At 40.7% G+C, this 23,589-nt stretch overlaps 1 protein-coding gene and 1 pseudogene across 4 annotated transcripts in view; one reads left to right on the forward strand and one right to left on the reverse strand.

The window, feature by feature from the left end:
* Nucleotides 1-23,589, reverse strand: part of Ube2w (ubiquitin conjugating enzyme E2 W) — an 84,891-nt gene that overhangs the window by 22,027 nt on the left and 39,275 nt on the right. For all 4 annotated transcript variants that reach the window (XM_045143119.1, XM_045143120.1, XM_045143117.1 and 1 more), the window contains exon 3: nt 20,736-20,838. In XM_045143119.1, coding sequence (XP_044999054.1) covers nt 20,736-20,838 — 103 coding nt within the window. The remainder of the gene's footprint in view (nt 1-20,735; nt 20,839-23,589) is intronic.
* On the forward strand, nt 5,016-5,516 carry LOC105943751 (annotated as a pseudogene).

Here is a 23,589-nt window from a genome sequence, read left to right on the forward strand (position 1 = left end):
TTCACAGATCAGCCAGTCTAATTGAAAACGGGCGAGCTTCAGGTTTAGTGAGACTCTCCCTCAAGGAAATAAGGCAGAAGAGTATAAGGACAACCAACATCTTCCTCTGGCCTCCAGTCATGTGCCGATGCATGTACGCATATATGTGCACATATATACATATAAAAAAGTGAGAAATTAAAATTAAAAATTAAACTATCTAAGACTGACATAACAAGACCATTGAACACAACCGATGTGAAACTGTAGTTGAATGGATTTAAACTTTTGATATTTTACTGAGATCCAAACTGTACAGTTATGTTGCTAAAACGGTATACATTCCCCAACTGAGTAAAATGGAATTTTAAAATAGGTATTTGATAAAATAAAGGTACAATTTTATAAAAAGACCTGAGATCTAATGTCCTTGAATCACATTTGAGGTCCTGAGACTGCGTAAGAAGTCAACCTCAAATGTCTCTATATTACAATCATCTCCCTGTTGGGCTCATTTTCATAAGCAGGCAAACCTAAGAAATAATTATGCCTAGGATAATTTGGGGATAAATATACTTATTTCATATCCAATCTAAAATTTTAAGCAGGCAAACATCTGGATAATTTATGGGTACTATGAATATACTGTCCATTAAAATCTAAGCTGATGGGTATGGCCATACACAACTGTAACCCCAGTCAAGTCCCATAGAGCAGCAGAGTCCTGGAGTCTCAGGAGCTGAAGAAAACAGGTCAAGCTCCAGCATCAATGAGAAACTCCAGCTCAAACAATAACAGGCAGAAGAACAGTGAAAACAAGACACCCAACGCTCCTCTCTGAACATCACATGTGAGTATACCCAACACAGGTGGAGTATGGGGCACCACAAGGCATACCCCTTACATGCACACACATATACCATACACACATACACTAAGCTGAAAGAAAACAGAATGATGAAAACCTAGAATATGAGTGGCCACCACTCAAACTGGTGAGGTCAGAAGGGGGTACAGCATCTCCTTATGTGTTTGTTGCCCAGTCTGGTTTCAAACCCTTGGGCTTAAGAAATCTTGTGTTGATCTCACAAGTAGCTGGTAATACAGGCAGTTGCTATCATGCTTGGCTTACCACTAAAATTTGATACTGTCTGAAGCATTCATTCTGATATTTGCCAGTATTTGCAATGACTTGAAAATGATCAACAGGGGGCTGGAGAGATGGTTTAGGGGTTTAGGTGCTTCCTTGAAAAACCTAAGAACCTCAGTTTGATTCCCCAGTACCCAGTACAAGGTGGCACCTGCATCTGGAGCTTGTCTGCAGTGCCTGGAGGCCTTAGCACACCCATTCTCTCCATCTCTCTCTCCTTCTCTCCCCACCTCCCTTTCTCTCAAATAATAAAAATAAAATATATTTTAAAAAGTGATCAACAGTTGACATGTATTTATACAGTTTACTAAAAACCTTAACATTATTACTAAGAAAGAAAAGGATGTAAACAAAATAAAGCAACCTGTTAATATGACATCAAGAATTTCCAAACATCAAGCCCAATAATGAAAGACCTCACAATATTAGGATGTTAGCAGAGGATGGAGAATGCAACTTGGTGGCAGTCTGCCCAGAATGCATGAGCATTGGAGTATGGAGGGGACAGTCAGATAGACAACAACAAAAATGCACCAGGATCTAATTATAAAAAAAGTCTATAAAATAGGTATGAAAAAGTCTCCTCAGAGACAACAAGAAACAGTATTCTTAAGCTCAAGGTCATTCTTGGTTATACAACAGTTTTGAGGCCAGCCTGGGCTACATGAGACTATTTCGAACAATACATGGTGTATACACATATACATATATTCACACACAGAGACATATGCAGATGACAGTACTCAACAGCAAAGTACAAAAACTAGACATATGAGCAGACAGCTTATAGTTATGATATACATTAAACTAGAAATCGACTTCCGGTTAAGATGGCGGCGTAGATACCACGCCAAAGCAGCCTAGGGGGGAAAAAGACCAAAAAATCTCAGCAAAATACACACTTTTACTAAAAAGTGAGGTGTATAGGAAATTGAAGTGGCAGTGGAGAAGTAGAAGAGAGCCAGAGCAACCAGAGCTGGCACAGGCTGGCAAAAGCGGCCCCGGAAGCTCCACCAACCACAGAGGTGGCGACGCACCAGAAAACCTCCAGGTTAGGCTCGAGCCTCAGGAAAATCCAGGTGCAGGAGCTTCCACTCACACCAGGGCTCTCCGCAACTCAGGAAACGTGAAGAGAGAGCGGCAGTGAGCAATGGAGGAGCAGACCACGAGGTAGAACATGTGGAACAGCGAGAGAACCAGAGCAGCTGTGGCTCCCTCCCCATCCCCATCGCCTGAGCCCAGCTCCAGCAAACAGAGCAGCGGTCCCGGACCGGCCACGCCAACTTGAGCCGACAGCAGGACCCAAGCAGGAGCAGAGTCCGGCAGCAATTATCAGCGGCCCGAGCAGTAGCAGATCCAGTAGCGGCAGCAGTGGCAGACCCAGCAGCAGCAGCTTCACAGGCAGCAGAGGCAGATCCAGCAGGAGCAGCCTCAGTGGCAGCAGCGGTGGTGGACCCAGCAGAGGCAGCTTTAGCAGCAGCAGTTCCAGCAGCAGGTGTGCTGATCTGGAGAGCCACAGTTGCCAGGCTTGGTTTGCGCAGCAGCAGCTTCACAGGCAGCAGAGGCAGATCCAGCAGGAGCAGCCTCAGTGGCAGCAGCGGTGGTGGACCCAGCAGAGGCAGCTTTAGCAGCAGCAGTTCCAGCAGCAGGTGTGCTGATCTGGAGAGCCACAGTTGCCAGGCTTGGTTTGCCACACAGGAAAAGCCAGTGCCCAGCTCCAGAAATCAGAACAGCAGCCCGACAACCCAGGCAGCAACTTGACTGAGACCAAAATCATCCAAGGTAACTGGGATTGCACCAGGGAAGGGTCTCACTTTGTCACAAATGAGGTCATAGAAGGAATGGACCTAACAGATATATACAGGACATTTCATCCACAGGCTGCAGAATATACATTCTTTTCAGCAGCACATGGAACATTCTCTAAAATTGACCATACATTAGGACACAAAGCCAATCTTAACAAATTCAGGAAAATTGAAATAATACCTTGCATTCTATCTGACCACATGGAATTAAACTACAAAACAGTAGCAAGAAAGGCTATAGAGCATACACAAAATCATGGAAACTAAACAATACACTACTAAATAATGAATGGAGTCAATGAAGAAATCAAGAAGGAAATCAAAAAATTTATACAGTCAAACGATAATGAGAACATAACATTATCAAAATCTCTGGGACACAATGAAGGCAGTTCTAAGAGGTAAATTTATAGCCTTAACCTAATGCTTCACCTTAAAGCCTTGGAAAAAGAAGAACAAGGCAAACCAAAAGTCAGTAGACGGGAAGAAATAATAAAAATTAGGGCAGAAATTAATGAAATAGAAACAAACAAACAAAACAATCCAAAGAATTAATGAAACAAAGAGTTGGTTCTTTGAAAGGATAAACAAGATTGATAAACCCTTAGCAAATCTGACCAAAAGAAAGAGAGAAGAGACACAAATTAATAAAATCAGAGATGAACAAGGTAACATCACAACAGATTCCAGAGAAATTCAAAAAATTATAGGGACATACTATAAAAGCACATACTCCACAAAGTATGAAAATCTGAAAGAAATGGATGATTTCCTTGATTTATATGACCTACGTAAAGTAAATCAAAATGAGATTAATCACTTAAATAGACCTATACCAAACATGGAGATCCGAACGGTTATCAATAATCTCCCAACTAAAAAAAGCCCAGGCCCGGATGGATTCACTGCTGAATTTTACCAGACCTTGAAGGAAGAGCTAACACCCTTGCTTCTTAAGCTTGTCCAGGAAATAGAAAAAGAAGGAATTCTACCAAACTCCTTCTATGAGGCCAGCATCACCCTGATACCAAAACCAGGCAAAGATAGAACAAAAAAAGAAAATTACAGACCAATCTCCCTCATGAGCATAGATGCAAAAATTCTCAACAAAATATTGGCAAACAGAATACAAGAGTATATCAAAAAGATCATTCACCCTGACCAAGTAGGCTTTATCCCAGAAAGGCATGGTCTGAGGGTTGATCTCCTTAGCACACTGGCAAGCACCACCTAAGGAGAGCCTCTCTTTGTCCTTGATCAGACCTATGATGTGTTGAGATTCTTGCCAATGAAGCAGCTACATCTGCCCAGTCTTGTCATTCATCTACTTGCTGTCTGTATACAGTTTGTCTTGGAGTCTTACGATTTGCAAAACACCCATTTAACACTAATAATGATGACTAACATCAGTTGTTATGTCTATAATACTGTGATTGTATTTACCAGCACTTGGACTCAGATCTTAGTTTATTCTGTCCCGTGCAGTCCACACAATATACATTGTATAAGCTATGCTAAATTCCATATTAAAAATGATTTTTAACAATTTATACTAAAAAAAAACTAGAAATCTACTTATGAGTAGTAGTTTAGGATTAGGGTAAATATTTGGCAAAAATGACTAGGGGCTAACATTTTAGCAGTTTACAATCCAGTTCCCTTGTAAACGGCTGATTTGTGTGACAGTTCCTTCTAGTTCTCCCTAATCATCAGTACCACGTGCCTCTCATGTGCTGCCAGGACAATGTTGTTGAACACAATGATGCTAAGCTTGGATCCCCTGGGTGAAACTCCTTTCCCATTTACACCTCTACTTTCCCTCCATTCTAGCCTAGGAAACTCCTTTTAGGAAAGTGTGATCACTTGAGAAACTTCACTATAGTTATGTGATAGAGCAGCGAGGGAGAATCCAGTGGACTAGGACTAAAGAATGAAGAGCTCATAAACAGGCTCTTGTTCTGTGCTAAGGGGTGAAAAGAGTGGCAGTTAAGGGAGCAAAGAGGGCTTTTCGTCTTTGGGCTAGGAGAAGGCTAAGGTGTAACTTTCTTCGATTGTCCTGAATCTGGCTTCATCTGATACTAGCCGCCTCCACCATGCCACCTAAGTTCGACCCCAACAAAATCAAAGTGCTGCACCAGAGGTGAGGTTGGCGCCATATCTGCCCTGGCCCCCAAGATCAGTCCCCTGAGTCTGTCTCCACAAAATGTTGGTGATGACATCACCAAGGCAAGCAGTGATTGGAAGCGTCTGAGGATTACAGTAAAGCTGACCATTCTGAACAGAGGGGATCCGATTGAAGTGGTGCCTTCTGCTTCTGCCCTGATCATCAAAGCCCTCAAGGAGCCACCAGGAGACAGAAAAAAGCAGAAAAACATTAAACACAGTGGCAGTATTTCTTTCAATGATATTGTCAACACTTCACAACAGATGTGCCACTGGTCTTTGGCCACAGAACTTTCTGGAACTATCAAAGAGATCCTGAGCACTGCACAGTCTGTGGGGTACAAGGTGGATGGCCACCACCCACATGATACATAGAAGATATCAACAGTGGTGCAGTGGAATGCCCAGCTAGCTAAGAAACATAAGAAAGAAAATATTTCAATAAAAGATGAAGAGGGAGAGAGAGGGGAAAAAATAGAGGAAATAGTTTTTTGTTTTTTCTTTTTTTTTTTTTGAGGTAGGGTCTCACTCTAGCTCAGGCTGACCTGGAATTCACTATGTATTCTCAGGGTGGCCTCGAACTTACAGTGATCCTCCTACCTCTGCCTCCCAAGTGCTGGGATTAAAGGCGTGCGCCACCACGCCCAGCTGGAAACGGTTAATTCTTTTGCAGGGCCTGGTGTTTCTTAAGCTTTTGAATAAAAGCCAGTATATTTTCAGCACTTTGAGCTTCGATGTGGTTTCAGAACCGAATAGACAGTGGCTTTTCTTGACTGCACAATAAATATTTCTCCTACTATTTCTCATTTTTAAACTTATATATATTAATATTTTATTTATTTACAAACAAAGAGCGAGAAAGAAAGAGGGAGGGAGGGGGAGGGAGAATGGGCATGCCAGTGCCTCTTGCCACTGTAAATGAGCCACTTTGTGCATCTGGCTTTACATGGGTACTGGGGAATTCAACCCAGGTTCTTAGGCTTTGCACTCAAGTTCCTTAACCACTGAGCAATCTCTCCAGCCCACTCCCTACTATTTCTAAAATAATGTGCTAGAATAGCTTTTGCAACAAAACTTAGATTTGAAAAGTTTAAAGACAATATAACTGAGAAATTTACTAAGTACTCCATAGGCATTTCAGATGTTTCCATACTACACAATGATTCCTTCTGTAACATTGTATAAATAGCACACTAGAAAGAAGGGAAAAGCAGCACAGTGAGATACTAGGTTCTAAGAACCAGAGTTTTACAGAGACCACTTTTCCCAGTGCCTCCGGGGTAACTCCCAATGCCTTCACACTGCAGGACCTTCTTCCATTAGTCCCAGAAAACCCTCCCCATGGCATCTACAGCCTCATGTATCGTATACACACGTGTACTCGTGTGTATACACACAAGTGAAAGAGCAGATGCTGTCCAGTCTAAGAGACGAAGTCCTTTCAATGCCTTCCTTGTACTTTTCACATAACTCTCTATATCCTCTCAAGCCAAGTTCAAGTAAATTTTTTTGTTTTGTTTTGTTTTTGCCTCTTCCACCTATTCTAAACTGATCACTGCTTTTCCCTTTTATTTCCAATGCCATCTACTGTCCCTCATGGAGTTTTCCTTGACTCCTTTATCCAAACTTCCTATTAATCTACCAGCAACTGCAGCTGGTTGTTTCAACTTCTAAAATATGCCCGAAGTATGTTTACCTTCTGTAACCTTCTCTCCTACCCTCTGGTGCAAGTCACTACCACCTTGGACTTGGGAGTACTGCTATAGCTCCTCTGGCCTTCCTGTGCCTTTGTGCTCTCAACAATCTGTTGCTAAGTGCAAGATTATTTCTTTTGATCTAAAATGTGATCATGTCATTTCTCTATTCAAAATTGTCCAAAGGTCTCCATTTTATTCAGAGAACAAGTCCAAATTCTGCCCAGCATGGTGGCTCACACCTTCAATCCCAGCACTCAGGAGGCTGAGATCAGAGGATGGCCGTGAGTTCGAGGCCAGCCTGGGCTACAGTGAGTGCCAGGTCAGCCTGAACTAAAGTGAGACCCTGCCTAAACAAATAAACAAATCCGAATTCTTATAACCAGCTAGAACTATATAGCAGCACAATCTGTACGTCAAATTATCTCCCTGACTTATGCTCTATGCTTCCCATCATGCTTCCATACCACTCTAAGGAACAACTCTGCTACAGGACTGGGGTCTTTGCATTTCACACAGTTTATTCATCTCTTTCAGACAATTCCTGTAGTATTTGCTCAGGGAAACCTTTTCCACCACTCTATGCCATACTTCAACTTCCTTGTCACAATTCCCTCTCTTTCGGTTTATTTTAATCATTTTATTTTTATTTATTTGTGAGGAGAGGCAGGGGGAAGGAGACAAGTGTGCAGAGTACACCAGGGCCTTCTGCCACTGCAAATGATCTCCAGAGGCATGTGCCACTTGTGCATCTGGCTTTATATGGGTACTGGGAATTGAACCTAGGATGCCAAGCTTTGCAAGCAAGCATCTTTAACCACACTGAGCCATCTCCCCAGGCCCCTGACCCTTTAAAAACAATTTGCTTTTGTTTACTTTCTCTTTCCATGTGAACAGGAATTTTTTTGTTGATGTTTGTTTTCCTTTCCTCCCCGCAACCCCCATCCAGGTAGAGTCTCACTATAGCCCAGGCTGGCCTGGAACTCACTCTATAGTTCCAGACTGGGCTCAGACTCACAATGATCCTCCTATCTCTCTACCTCCTGATTAAAGGCTATTTTGCTATTTTGAGATAGGGTCTAGCTTTGCTGACAAGGTTAGTTTAGAAATCGTTGGCTCAAGAAATCCTCACATCTCAACCTCCTGAGTGCTAGGAGGGACAAAAGACATACATTAGTACAGAGAAAAGTATCTGGCATATTACATGTGCTCAGTACACGTTGAATTAGCAAGCATTTATCTACATAGACAAATACAGTATTTACACATAAAGGCATTCCTTGTATGGCTGACAGTAAATGCATATTAGTGAAAATGGTGATGGAAACCATGCCTCACCGCTGTTTCTATAACTGAAAAACATTAATTTTATTTCTTAGACAGCAAGTGACCAAGGCAAACATAACAGGAAAACACATTAAGTGTTAATGGTTGCAAGAGTTTTATAGAGCTCATTTATAGGCGCAATAGCAGTAATTTCACAATGAGATTGTTCTGCCCTAAGGATATCCCCAAATTCTCTTCTGCTCAGTAGTCATAAACTTATACTGCATATTCTATAGGAAGAAGAAAGACTGATTGCACTAATAACTATTATGATCTAATTTATAACGATGAATTGAAGAAATGTTTCCAACCACTTCCCCAGAACAATGGACATCTGCAAAGTTCAGTTATTAGGAAAATCTTCTAATTTATATGTATATCAAAGCACTGATTGGGCCGGGCGTGGTGGCGCATGCCTTTAATCCCAGTACTCGGGAGGCAGAGGTAGGAGGATTGCCGTGAGTTCGAGGCCACCCTGAGACTCCATAGTGAATTCCAGGTCAGCCTGGGCTAGAGTGAGACCCTATCTTGAAAAACAAACAAACAAACAACAACAAAGCACTGATTGTTGGACCCATTACACTTAAGTTAAAACCATACAGAAGATGTGATTAACTTTTTTTTTTGAGGCAAGCCCAACAGACTAGCCTTTTTTTAATTGGGGGGGTGGGGGATGTGGACAGAATTGGCACGCCAGGGCCTCCAACTACTGCAATCAAACTCCAAACACATATACCACCTTGGGCACATGTGCAACCTTGCATGCTTGCATTATCTTGTGCATCTGGCTTACATGGGACCTAGAGAGTGGAACATGGGTCTTTAGGCTTCACAGGCAACAGCCTTAACTACTAAGCTATCTCTCCAGCCCATGATTAACAATTTTTAGTCAGAAACTATTATAGGATTCAGAATAGTTCTGTCCTTTTATTGTCAATCAATATGTATTACAATATACAATTTCTATACCATGAGACACATGACAAAGTTAATGTGTTAAAAAGGAATGCTGGACTGGAGAGATGGCTTAGTGGTTAAGCACTTGCCTGTGAAGCCTAAGGACCCCTGTTCAAGGCTTGATTAGGACCCATGTTAGCCAGATGCACAAGGGGGCGCCCATGTCTGGAATTCGTTTGCAGTAGCTGGAGGCCCATTCCCCCCACCACCTCTTTCTGTCACTGTCAAATTAAAAAAAAAAAAAATTAAAAAAAAAAGGAATGCAAAAATGGGTATTGTGGCTCACACCTTTAATCCTAGCACTTGGGAGGCAAAGGTAGGAGGAATGCTGAGTTCTACAATACATAAGTGAATTCCAGGTCAGCCTGTGTTAAGAGTGAGACCTACCTCAAAAAAAAAAAAAAAAAAAAAAAAAGGAAAGGAATGCTAATAATCCAAAACAATGGGAACAACTGCTCACTGCTCTGATGCTTTTCTCACTCCATATATAATCTTTCTCTTTTATTATAATTTTTTTTTTTTTTTTTTTGGTTTTTCGGGGTAGGGTCTCACTCTAGCTCAGGCTGACCTGGAATTCACTATGGAGTCTCAGGGTGGCCTCGAACTCACGGAAATTCTCCTACCTCTGCCTCCTGAGTGCTGGGATTAAAGGCATGCGCCATCACGCCAGGCTTATTATAATTTTTTAAAAATTTATTTATTTAAGAGAGAGAGAGAGAGAGAGAGAGAGAGGGAGGGAGACAAGGAGAGATGGGAGCAGAGGAGAAAAAGAGTGAATGGACATGCTAGGGACTCATATGGGGGGAATGAAATAGGGCCATCAGGCTTTGCAAGTAAGTGCCTTTAACCACTGAGCCACTGAGACATCTCTCCAACCCATTTTCTAAATTTAACTTTCTTTTTTTTTTGAGGTACAGTCTTGCTGTAGCCTAGGCTGACCTGGAATTCACTGTATAGTCTCAAGGTGGCCTCAACCTCACAATAATCTTTTTACCTCCGCCTCCTGAGTGCTATGATCAAAGATGTGCACCACCATGCCTGGCTTTTGGTTAATTTTTTAAATGTTAAGTTTTAATATGTCCCCTCCTCAGGTTCCCATTTCCCTGTGGGCCCTCCTCAGTAGGATTTATTGGTGCTCACTGTGGGATAATTAGGGCCTCTGTCTCTGGGGAAAGCTGTCTCAAGATGTTTGTACCTGCCTTGTGGCTTTTACAATCTATGTTCTTCCACAACAGTCCCTGAGCCTTAGTGGATGCTTTATCAGTTAGTGTTGACTTCTCTGTACTTCTGTTATGATGTGTTTCAGTTCACCAGTGTTTATTGCTATTTTTTCTGGATGTGGATGTTGGGCTCACATTGGAAGCAATACTCATGTTGATGCTTCCCCTACAATTTCTTCTGGACCCCAGTTGAAGTGGTAGAGGAGTCGTATCTCACTGTAACCATTTGGCTGTCTTTTCTTGTGCTTGTGGATCTTGGATCTCCCCAGTATTCTCTGCCATCTGTAAAATAAAACAAATTCTCCGCCCAAGGGCAAGAGCAGTTTTCATTAAAGGGAATATGCTTAGGAGTTTGAGAAAGATTCTGATGAGGCAACCTATTCAACTTGTACCAGGAACACTGGGGGCTTTTCTCTGGGTAATGTGATTTTCCTGACCATGGTGTGCTGACTTGGTTCCTAGTGCCAGTTATGAGTTCTCTCTGAGTGAGTGGCCCTCATGCCCAATCGAAGGGCAGCTGGTTACCCATAGAGGCTTTATGTCACTAATACACACGTGTGCAGCCCTCATCAGCTGGTGGACTGCGTAGCTTGCAGAGTCTCCCGCTTATTTATGCTGCCGGTGACCATTATACGTATCTAGTAGTTCCCATAGCACTTTTCAAGGACTTGAGAGTTTGCCAGGCAAGGACTGGCTTCCTTTTCATTTTAGCATTCTGACACGGCAGCCTGTGGTGTCATCCACAATAAGAGTCTTGCCTTTTAGCTCTGTTGGATAACCAAATGCTTGGCAAAGGTCTGAATTATTTTTGGAGATCTCATGGATCGCCCTGGCCAACAGTGGAGGCTATCCCAGATCTGGCCCAGGGATCCGCATGCCAGAGCCCATGGTTTAATGATTAAGGTTTCTCCACCTTCTACTGGGCATTTTGGTCTGGTCCATCCAACATCCTTAACTGGACATTCAATTTCATGTAGTGGTTTTCAGGAGCAAGGTTTCTACTATGCTGAGTAGTTCCCCTCCCCACCCTACCTTTCCCTGATCTTCCCACCTCACCAACCCACCCCAGTATTCTTTCCCTCTACTAGTTTGGTTTACCCTTCTGTGGTAGTTTGAATAGATGGCCCCCAATATATTCAGTTTTTTATTGTTTGTAGTTTGCATCTGTAGCCACCTAGCTGGAGGCAGTGTCACTGGGAGGATCTTAAGGTATGGTGGTGGGTTTCAGATTTCAATCTAAAGATATGCAAAGTGTGCCTAGCTGGAGTTCCTGAAGTGTGCTGTGTGGCTTTTGGCTTTTGGCTTGTGCTTCTCTCTATCTGCTTGGGCCTGTGAAGGCAGGCCAGCTTCTTCTGCCATTATAGAACTTCCCGTGGATCTGTAAGCTTCAATAAATATCCCTTCCTCTATAACTGTGCCTGGTCTGGAAGTTCATCTCAGGGAATCTGAAGTGTCTGCTACACCTTCTTTCTTCCCTCCCTGGCTCCTCATTTTCCTGGTCTCATTCTAGTTATGCGCTCATAGTCCTAATGCTCACTCCCTTTTACACTCCTCTTCCATTGGTCCGGTTTAAGAGCCATATGAGAGAAAACATGTGACATTTGTCTTTCTTAGTCTGTGTTACCTCACTTTGCATATTTTCCAAGAACATTTATTTTCCTATAAATTTCATTTCATTTTTCTTAGTTTTGAGTATAATTCCATTTGTAAATGTACCGTATCTTCATTATCCACTCATCAGCTGACAGGCATCTGGGTTAATTCCAACTCCTAGTTATTGTGAATAGAGTGGTGATAAACATGGTTGAGCAAGTATCTCTAGAGTAGAGGGTGAAGTCTTTAGAATAGACACTGAGGAGTGGAACAACTGAGTCAGATTATGGATCTATTTTCATCTTTTTCCAGAATCTCCATGCTGCATTCCATAGTGGTTTTACCGTTTGCATTCCCACCAGCAGTGAGTTTTCCTCTTTCCCCACAATCTTGCCAACATTTGTTGTCATTTATTTTAAAGATTTTATTTATTTATTTGAGAGAGGGAGGCAGAAAGACAGAAGGAGATAGTGAGAAAGAATGGGCACACCAGGGCCTCCAGCCACTGCTAATGAACTCCAGACACATGTGCATTCCCTTGTGCATCTGGTTTATGTGGATATTGAAGAACTGAAGCTGGAGCCTTAGGTCTCACAGGCAAGCACCTTCTTACCTGCTAAGCCATCTCTCCAGCCCCATTTGATTTTTTGATATTGCCATCTTGATTCAAGTAAGATAAAATCTCAAAGTTGTTTTAATTTGACTCTCCCTGATAACTACAGATGTTGAACATTTCCTTTTAAAAATATTCTTTATTTTATTTATTTGACAGAGAAAGAGGTACAAAGAGACAAATAGAATGGGTGTGCCAGGGCCTCCAGCCACTGCAAATGAACTCCAGACACATGCGTCCCCTTGTGCATCTGGCTAATGTAGATCCTAGGGAACTGAACCTGGGTCCTTCGGCTTTGCAGGCAAACACCTTAACCGCTAAGCCATCCCTCCAGCCCTGAACACTTCTCTAAATGAGTACTGGCCATTTGCATTTCTTTCTGTGAGAATTGACTGCCCTATTTTTTAGTGGGTTGATTTTTTAAAAATATTTTATTTTTATTTATTTGAGAGAGAGAGAGTCAGACAGAGAGAGAGAGGAGGAGAGAGAGAATGGGCGTGCCACAGCCTCAAGCCACCATTAACAAACTCCAGACACATGCACCATTTTGTGCATTTTGCTTATGTGGGTTCTGGGGAATAAAACCTAGGTCCTTTGGCTTTGCAGGCAAGTGCCTTACCCGCTAAGCCATCTCTACCCTGTTTGATTTTTTTTTATTGCTTAGTTTTTTGAGTTATTTGTAATTCTAGATATTAAGTCTCTGGTATAAATGGCAAAGATTACCTCCCATTCTGTGGGGTGTCTGTTGGCTCTGTTTATGGTAGGCTTGTCTGTTCAAAAGGTTTTGAGCTTCAGGAGATCCCACTGGTTGAGTGTTTAATTCCCTGAGTACTGGGGTACTATTTAGGAAGTCTTTCCCCACTCCTACATTTTGGAGAGTTCTCGCATTTTTCCCCCAATCAATCTAATTTCAGGTCTTACACTGAGGTCTTTAATTCATTTGGAGTTGATTTTTGTACATAGTGAGAGTAGTGAGTCTAGTGTCATATTTCCACATGTGGATATCCAATTGCACTAGTACCATTTATTGAAAATGCTGTTTTTTCTCCAGTGTTCACTGATTCCTCCTTTGTTTTTTTCCTTTGATCAGGTAGCTGTAGTTGCTCAACTAAGGCCCGGATCTTCTATTCTGTCCCATTGATCTCTGTGTGTTTTCATACCAGTACCATGCTATTTTTATTACCATGGGTTTGTAGTATAATTTGAAGTCAGGTATGATACTTCTGAAGTGTTTTTTGCTGAGGATAGTTTTGGATATTCAAGGCTGTCTACAATTCCAAATGAATCTTTCTTTTTCTGAAAGTTAGGTGGGAAACAGACACTTTTCTCATACTGGTAATAAAACCTACCTGGCAATATGGCATAGAGGAGAGAAAAGATGTGGTCCCAAATCTTGACTGTTTTAAGTAGCTATCAAACAATAAAGACTTTTCTGCCAGGTTCAACTTCTTTGCTTAAAAAATGAAATTGAGGACTAGAGAAATGGCTTAGCGGTTAAGGCATTTGCCTGCAAAGCCTAAGGACCCCAGTTCAATTCCCCAGGACATACGTAAGCCAGATGCACAAGGGGGCACATGAGTCTGGAGTTCACTTGCAGTGGCTGCTGGTACGCCCATTCTCTCTTTCTCTCTCTCTCAAATAAATAACTACATAAATAAAAAAATGAAGTTGAGGGCTGGAGAGATGACTTAGTGGTTAACATACTTGCTTTAATTCCTGATAGCTCAAGGTTTGATTCCCCAATCCCCACATAAAGCCAGATGCACAAGGTGACACATATGTCTGGAATTCATTTGCAGTGGCTAGAGGCCCTGGTGTGTCCATTCTCTCTATTGGTCTCTTTATCTCTAATTAAATAAATAAACTGTATTTTAAAAAATGAAATTGAGTGCTGGAGAAATGGCTCAGCAGTTAAGAAACTTGCTTCAAAGCCTGACAGCCCAGGATTCAATTCCCCAGTTACACAAGCAAAGCCAGATGCACAAAGTGGTACATGTATCTAGAGTTGATGTGCAGTGGCATGCCCATTCTGATTCTCTCTCTGTCTCTCTGCTTACAAGTAAATGATCAATAAAAAAATTAAAAAACAAAGCTGGGCGTGGTGGTGCATGCCTTTAGTCCCAACACTCAGGAGGCAGAGGGAGGAGGATTGTTGTGAGTTCAAGGTCACACTGAGATTACATAGTGAATTCCAGGTCAGCCTGAACTAGAGTAAGACCCTGCCTCTAAAAGAACAACAACAACCAAAAAAAAAAAAAACCTTTAAAAACAAAAAATGAAGTTGAAAAGGCTGGGTGTGGTAGTGCATGCCTTTAATCCAAGCACTTGGAGACTAAGGCAGAAGTATCACCAAAGACTCGAGGCTAGGCTGGGGCCATTAGGTGAGTTCAAGGTCAGCTTGGACTAGAGTAAGATCCTGACAGATGCAGAAAGTGGTACATGCATATAGAGTTCATTTGCTGTAGCTAGAGGCCTTGGCACACTCATGTTCTGTGTTTCTATTTATTCTGCAAATAAATAAATAAATAAATAATTTTTAAGAAATTAATTTAAAAAAAAACAAAAATAAATAAATAAAATTTATAGCCAGGCATGGTGTCACACACATTTAATCCCAGCACTTGGGAGGCAGAAATAGGAGGACCACTGTGAGTTCAAAGCCACCCTGAGACTACAGAGTGAATTCCAGGTCAACCTGGGCTAGAGCAAGACCCTACCTCAAAAAAAAAAAGTAAATATATAAAAATTGATTTAGAAAAAGAACTGCACAGTAGCCATGCTCTTTAGCAACAAATACACTGAATTAGAAATCTTCTCTTAGCTGCTAAGTTTCATTTATAAAACCAAAATTTTAGTCACCTTTAACAACTAAAAAGATTATATGAGAGCTGGAAAGATGGCTCAGCAGTTAAAGGTGCTTGTTTGAAAGCCTAACTTCCTGGGTTCAATTCCCCAGTATCCACACAAAGCCAGATGCATAAAGTGGCACATGTATCAGGAGTTCATTTGCAGTGGCAAGAGGCCTTAATGTACCCATTCTCAATATCTTTCTCTCTTAAATGATAAATAAAATATTGAAAGATTATTTGTGGTTAGACATGATGGCACACACCTTTAATCCCAGCATTTGGGAGGCAGAGGTAGGAGGATTGCCGTGAGTTCAAGGCCACGCTGAGACTACACAGTGAATTCCAGGTCAGCCTGGGCTAGAATGAAACCCTACCTTGAAAAACAAAACAAAACAAAAAAAAAAGATTATTTGTAGTAGTCCTAACATATAATCTAAAACTAAAAGTCTATGAAATGTTATTTGTCACCACCTATCTCATTTATAACATATATAATAACAAAACTTATTACTATCTCTCTATCCTTTAGTGGGCCAAACGATAAAAACTATAACAATATTTTGTAAAGTACAATAGTCTATCTTTTTTTTTTTTTTTTGGTATTCGAGGTAGGGTCTCACTCTAGCTCAGGCTGACCTGGAATTTACTATGTAGTCTCAGGATGGCCTTGAACTCATGGCGATCCTCCTACCTTGCCTCCCAAATGCTGGGATTAAAGGCAGGTAATTTTTCAAATTATCACTGCTAAATTCTGAGGAGGCCCTGGAAGCAGTCATCATACACTCTTAAAAGCCACAGGCAAAAACTCATGAAATGGGAAAGATCTCAAAGAATACTTTTGAATTATGAATTTTGGCAAATGTTAATATTTAGTTGAGTAATTGAAATTAAAACCATAACAAAACTGTTTAGAAATTCATGTATTGGGGGACAGATACAACATGCATGTATTTAATTAATATAAACAAATTTCCTAGCCAAAAAAAATCAAGCTAAATCTATATCCCATAACCACTTCATTAAGAGCTAACTGTTAAGGAGCTGAAGAGAGCAGTTAAAGGCACTTGCTTGCAAGGCCTAATGGCCCACATTCAATTCCCCAGTACCCATATAAAGCTAGGTGCACAAAGTGGCATATGCATTTGGAGTTCATTTGCAGTGGCAGGATGCCCTGGCATACCCATACTCACTTTATCTATTTGCCTCTTTCTCTCTGTCTCTCTCTCTCTCTCAAATAAATATTTTTTTAAAAAGTGGTAGCTGTTAGAATACAGAATGGAACTTAAATTATGACATTTGATGCAAATATTATCATATGGTAGAATCCAGTAAGATGATGTATACAGTAATGACCCTGACATTCCACAAAGGAACCTGACTGCCAAGCTACAGACTTGAATCCATGGGACATAAGCATTCAGAGTTTCTCACTAGGAGTTTTTTGGGAGGTTAAGGGATGCAGGCACAGAGGTGGGATTTGTATGTGTATACAATCAATAAGGGCTGGGTATATAACTCAGTGGTAGAGTGTTTGCCTAGGAAGTACAGGGTTTAATCCTCAGTACAGCAGAAAAAAGTTCAATAAAACTTCAGAGAGCTCTAATGGCACTATAAGAGGATATATAGTAAAACAATTAGAAAGTACTGGAACAGCCTAAATAAAAGATAAAACCTTAGGTTGGAGAGATGGCTTAGCAGTTAAGGCACTTGGCTGTGAAGCCTAAGGACTCAAGTTCAATTCCCCAGAACCCACGTAAGCCAGATTCACATGTTAGACATGTGTTTTGAGGTCATTTGTAGTGGCTAAAGGCCCTTGGGTACCCACATTCATTCTTATTCTCTCTCTCATAAACAAAAATAAAATGAAATTAAAAGATAAAACCTTGTACTACATACAATGCTGACATGACAGTTAAAAAAAAAAAAAAAGGCCGGGTGTGGTGGTGCGCGCCTTTAATTCCAGCCCTTGGGAAGCAGAGATAGGAGGATCACCATGAGTTCGAGGCCACCCTGAGATTACATAGTGAATTCCAGGTCAGCCTGGGCCACAGTGAGACCCTACCTTGAAAAACAAAAAACAAACAAACAAAAAGCCTGACTCAGGCATTAAATAAGGATTTACAAACTCAGTATCCAGAAACATATATACTATGCTTATCAAACTGCCCAGTAAGCACTTCTGTTAATTATATTAATGCTACTTTCATTTTTGGTAGAGAATCTGCTCTTTTCAGATGGTAGTGACCTTGAGACAACTCAGAAAGTATCATGGTGCTAGAAAGAAGTGATCACAGTGCTCAGTACTGCAATATCTCTATCACACCTTCCAAGGCTCAGGGTCTAAGACAGAAGAGGTGGTGGAAAGAATGTAAGAGCCTAAGGAAGGGTAGGACTCCATACAACGTGATCCCCCCAGACACAAATTGGCCTGGATATCCATGATGTCACAGTGCCTGACACTAACTGCACAAGACCATTAGAGGAGGAAAAGATCATGACAACAAAATTAAAAGAGATTGATTGAGATGAGGAGGGGATATGATGGAGAATGGAGTTTCAAAGGGGAAAGTGGGGGGAGGGAGGGTATCACCATGGGGTATTTTCTATAATCATGGAAGTTGTTAATAAAAATTTGGGAAAAAAAATCGGTAGCCAAGAGTGATGGCATACACCTTTAATCTTAGCACTTGGGAGGCAGAAGTAGGAGGACAGCTGTGAGTTCAAGGCCAGCCCGGGCTAGAGTAGTAACTTCCTTCTAAGGAAAAAGGAAAAAAAAAAAGATGGAGAGTGACTGAAGAATACATCTGACAGTGACCTCTGGCCTCCACACATACATGCACACACTAGGATACATATACACATTCATGCATGACACACACTAAAAGATGTTTCTACAGTAATAGTTTTGTGAGTCAGCAGTTCAAAGTAAGTAAAAATGAGAAGAGTAAGATAGTGCTGAATAATAAATCTGGAGAATATCAAAGTCAAAGGCATGGGAAAAATGAAAATGGAAGAAAATAAGGGAATCTGATGACAGAATTTATTATAAATCCTATAACTTCAGAGAAATAGTAAGGTAAAACTGAAATTCCTAAAGTGGATATTTTATTTATAATAAAAGACTAAGGAGGCTGGAGAGATGGCTTAGCAATTAAGGCATTGGCCTGCAAAGCCAAAGGGCCTAGGTTTGATTCCCCAGGACCACGTGAGCCAGATGCACAAGATGGCATATGTGTCTGGAGTTTGTTTGCAGTGGCTGGATGCCCTGGCATACCCATTCTCCCTCTCCCCTTCTCTCTCCTCTGTCTGACTACGTCTCTCTCAAATAAATAAATAAAAATATTTAAAAATATAAAATTTATCAACACAAACTTTTAAAGCCAGAAGGGCTTGGAGTGATATATTCCAAGTTCTGAAAGATAACAACTGTCAACCAAGGTTACTTTATCCTGCAAAGTTATCCATTCAAATAGATGGAGAAATAAAGACATTCCATGACAAAAGCAGGTTAAAGGAGTATTTGAAGACAAAACCAGCTCTACAGAAAATACTTGATAGAATCCTCCATGCTGAACAAAAGGAAAAGCACACATATAAGGAACCTAGAAAAAACAAGCTATACTCAAATACCAGTTAACAGAAGAGAGCACAGGTAGAACCAGTAACACACACACACACACACACACAAAAATGGCAAACATAAATACACACCTTTCAATAATGTCTCTTAAAAATATAAAATTTAAAAGAAGACTAAGGGACAAAGTTTACAGAATACTTTTCTCATGTGGTTTTATGTTTACAGGATTTTTTTTTTTCAGTTGATAAAGTGCTTGCCTTGTAACCACAAGGACCTGAAGTCCAATTGCAGAACCCACTTAAAATGCTGGGCATAGTGGCTTGTGCCTGTAACCACAGTTCTGGAGATGGTGGCAGAACACCTAGAGCTTACTGGTCAGCAAGCCTAGTCTAATTGGCAAGCTCCATGCCAATAAGAAATCCTGTCTCAGAGGAGGTAGATGTCATTCCAGAGGAATGATACTCAAGACTGTCTTCTGGCTTCCATACACATGCATGCATGCATACATTCACATACACAAAAGAAAAATCAATACTGTTTACTTGTGATAAAAAACCTGACTTCAAGCGTAAGCCTTCCCCAAGTTGAAAGTATCTGAGGGATGTGGCATCATTTTGTTGAACTAAGGTAGAAAAGGATGAAGCTAACAAAAGGATGGATACCAGAAGCTAACAAGAGGAAGTAAAGACAGTATTTGGAGAAAAGGAAAACATTTGTTGTAGCTTTTGATTAGCCTACAGATGCTTATTAATCACAGAAGTCATGACAGCAAGTCCCTTCACATTTAATTTTTAGAAAAATGACCAAAATGAACCTCAAAAGCTCATAACAGCTTTCTGTTCACATGAAAACTTCATAATTGTAAGTCAGTATCCAGTTACTCCTATCACTTAAAACAATTCTCTTTATAGCAGAATGCAATAACTGACTTCATCTATTTTCTCACATGGCCAAAAGAACATTAAGCTATATTTGGAATATTTTGTTTAAAGTGACAATGAAGTATGACTTTGCTCAAAATAACATATCTTTGCATCTAGTAAGTTCAATTTTAGGTGCCAGATTCATTTTCCATAACATGTCACTAGTTAGCAATATTACAGACAGTTGACAGTGTTAATATTTTAGCCAACATATATCACAAACCTCAAATTTAAAAACTGAAATACCTTGTTATAATGATTTTCTAGACTAAGTAACTGTTGTAACTCATTTATCCATCTTACGAAGCTAGAAACCTGGAAATCATCCCAGAGTCTCCTTTTCTCTATCCTCCAATTAATCATTTACTACAGGATTTATAGCCCTCAAAACATTGCTCAATCACTCTTATTCCTGTCTAAGTAGTGAGCCACTAAATAAATGCTTGTGTCCCAAATGATAATGATCGGATGTGGGGCTAACTCAAGGTATTTAACATCTGGCAATGGACACTCTGCCTTTGCAAGGCTGCAGAGAGTATGTTAAAGGAAAACCAAAGACACACGCCTTCTAATAGAGCCTTTTCATCTTTACCATGTTATTACATCACCACAACAAGAAAGAATGCATGTGGTTACTCAAAAATGTTAACTTCTATCCCCTTTTCTGCTGAAACTGATGGATAAGCAATCCTACATTCTTGGAAATGGAAACAGCAAAAGCTTTATTTCAATAAACTATTAATAACTATGAACAAACAATGAAAAACAAATCCATCCACATGTAAGTTTATGATATATATTTTTACTTAGCCAACAATCACTAATTTAACATTTTGGTACAATCTAAAAATACAATAAAATTTAAATGCAAGGTAATTACCTGAGGAGAGTCAAAAGGATATCGACTACTAAACTTAAATAGAAGTTGAAATTTTTCCCCTTCATATAAGGTACCTGGTGCACCTTCCATGTCTACAATCCACCTAGGATAGAAAAAAAAAATAATAAAAATAAAAAAAACAAATTTAAAACTTAAGATGAAAGGGATTAGGATAAGGAAAAAAGGGAATGCTGAGATGAGGTGCCAGGCACTGGCACCACAGTCGTGTGTGGAGTGGTGCCCTTTAGCCTCCCAGCAATTCTCAAGGGATTTTTACTACCTTATCCCTATCCCCTTCTCTGCTATTCAGGAATTATAAAAATTAGGTCTAAGGTCAGAAAACTAAACCAAGGACAGAGCCAAACTGTAACCCAGGTCTGAAAAAATAAACAAATGAAACCAAAGCTCAGGTATGTTAACACCAAAGCCTGTGCTGTGCTCTTCCTTTGAGATTATGTTTTGTTGTTGTTTTGTGTTTTGTTTTGTTTTGTTTTGTTTTTTTTGTTTTTCGAGGTAGGGTTTCACTCTAGTCCAGCCTGACCTGAAATTCACTATGTAGTCTCAGGGTGGCCTTGAACTCATGGAGATCCTCCTACTTCTGCCTCCCAAATGCTGGGATTAAAGGCGTGCACCACTACGCCCAGCTATGCTATCTTTTTTCCAAAAGACTGCTTGGGGCTGGGCATGGTGCTGCATGCCTTTAATCCCAGCACTGGAGAGGCAGAGGTAGGATTACTCTGAGTTTGAGTCCACCCTGAGACTACACAGTAAATTCCAGGTCAGCCTGAGCTACAGTGAGACCTTACCTCAAAAGAACAAAAAAAGAAAAAAAAAGACTGCTTATACAGTAACTAAAGAACTGCTCAGATAGTATCAAACTAATCATAATCAACTGCCTTTTGGATATCAATGTTAGAAGCAATGGCGAAAATAGGTATCAACACTGGCTACAGATAATTATAGCAGACAGACCTGTCTCATCTGTATTCTAAAGACTAATAGGAAGCTAAATTGTCATCCATTAGTCTGTGGCTAAAAGCCAGACTCTACACTGACTTTCCTTTCAACTGTAAATTAAGCACAAAATAATTTCTATAGCATCTATGCAGGATTATTTGATTTTCATATGTAACAAAGTGAGTATTGATCTGTTTTCATTTATGTTCTATAACAACCTCTAGTAATTTTCTTTAAAAATGAGATAAAGACTGAAAAGATAGGGCAGCATTTAGAAGCAAACTGAATCAGAAGTCATTAAGAATGCATTCTTGGGCTGGAGAGATGGCTTAGGGTTAAGGGGCTTGCCTGCAAAGCCAAAGGATCCAGGTTCAGTTCTCCAGGACCCACATAAGCCAGAGGTACAAGGTGCCACATGCATCTAGAATTCATTTGCAGTGCTTGGAAGCCCTAGCATGGTTATCAAAAAGAAAAAGAGAGAGATGGCTCAACAGTTAAGGTGCTTGCTTCCTGCAAAGCCTAAGGACTGGAGATCAATTCCCCAGTATCCATGTAAAGCCAGATGCACAAGGTGGCACGTGTGTCTGGAGTTCATTTGCAATGGCAAGAGATCCTGGCATGTCCATTTCTCTCTCTCTCTCTAAAATAAATAAACATTTAAAAAATGCATTCTTGCTAGGCATGGTGGCGCATGCCTTTAATCCCAGCACTTGAGAGGCAAAGGTAGGAGGGATCACTGTGAGTTAGTTTGAGGCCAGCCTGGGCTAGAATGAGATGCTACCGGAAAAAGAATACATTTCCCCCTCCCTCACCCCCAGGTAGGGACCTGACCTGGAATTCCCTATGTATGTAATCTAAGGATGGCCTTGAACTGATGGCCATCCTCCTACATCTGCCTCCCAAGTGGTGGGATTAGAGGCATGCATCACCATGCCTGGCAAAAATACATTCTTAATTAGCTCTGTAAAACATAACTATTGGAGTTGGGAAATTTCTTTAATTTTATACTTTCCAGATATACTTTTCTTACTTTATTATTTATTATTTATTTATTATTTTTGTTTTTTCAAGGTAGGGTCTTGCTCTAGCCCAAGCTGACCTGGAATTCACTATGAAGTCTCAGGGTGACCTCGAACTCATGAGGATCCTCCTACCTCTGCCTCCCGAGTGCTGGGATTAAAGGCGTGCACCACCACGCCCGACAGCACACACCTCTAATCCCAGCACTCGGAAGGCAGAGGTAGGAGGATCGCTGTGAGTTTGAGGCCATCCTGAGAATACAGAGTGAATTCCAGGTCAGCCCGGGCTAGAGTAAGACCCTACCTCGGGAGGGAGAGGGGGAAGGAAGGTGTGTGCCACCATGTCTGGCAATTTTCTTGCTTTAAATATGAGAAGACTGGAGTTAAGGATGTGCTGCAGTGATGCAGCACTTGTTTAACATGACCAAGAACCCTGGGTTTGAGACCCAGTACTGCCAATCAATCAAGGAAGAGAATACTTCCTAGGGCTCTGGTCATCACTCATCTACAATGGAAGAGTATAGAATTAGTCTCTGAAAGAAATCACCTAGCAGGGATGTACAATCTTTTGACACTGCAATTTGACATTGTCACCTCATATGTGTTGGGTCTCATTCACGGGTATCTTGGTAAACATGGGACATGCTGAAAAGCATGAAAAGATCCTTCAAAGTATGATTAGTTTCAGAATGACAATGAGTATCTCAATTTTTAAAATAAGGATATTATTGGAGAAATAGATGGCGCTACATATGTGAAAACCCTAGCACACTATTAACATCAGAGCTAGAAGACAGTAAATTACATGTAACACAAAGCTGTGTAGAAAGTAAACAAACACACCCTTTCTCAGATTGTAACTCAGCAGTAGAGTTCTT

Source organism: Jaculus jaculus, chromosome 2 (genome assembly GCF_020740685.1).
Source record: "Jaculus jaculus isolate mJacJac1 chromosome 2, mJacJac1.mat.Y.cur, whole genome shotgun sequence".
Taxonomy (NCBI): Eukaryota; Metazoa; Chordata; class Mammalia; order Rodentia; family Dipodidae; genus Jaculus; species Jaculus jaculus.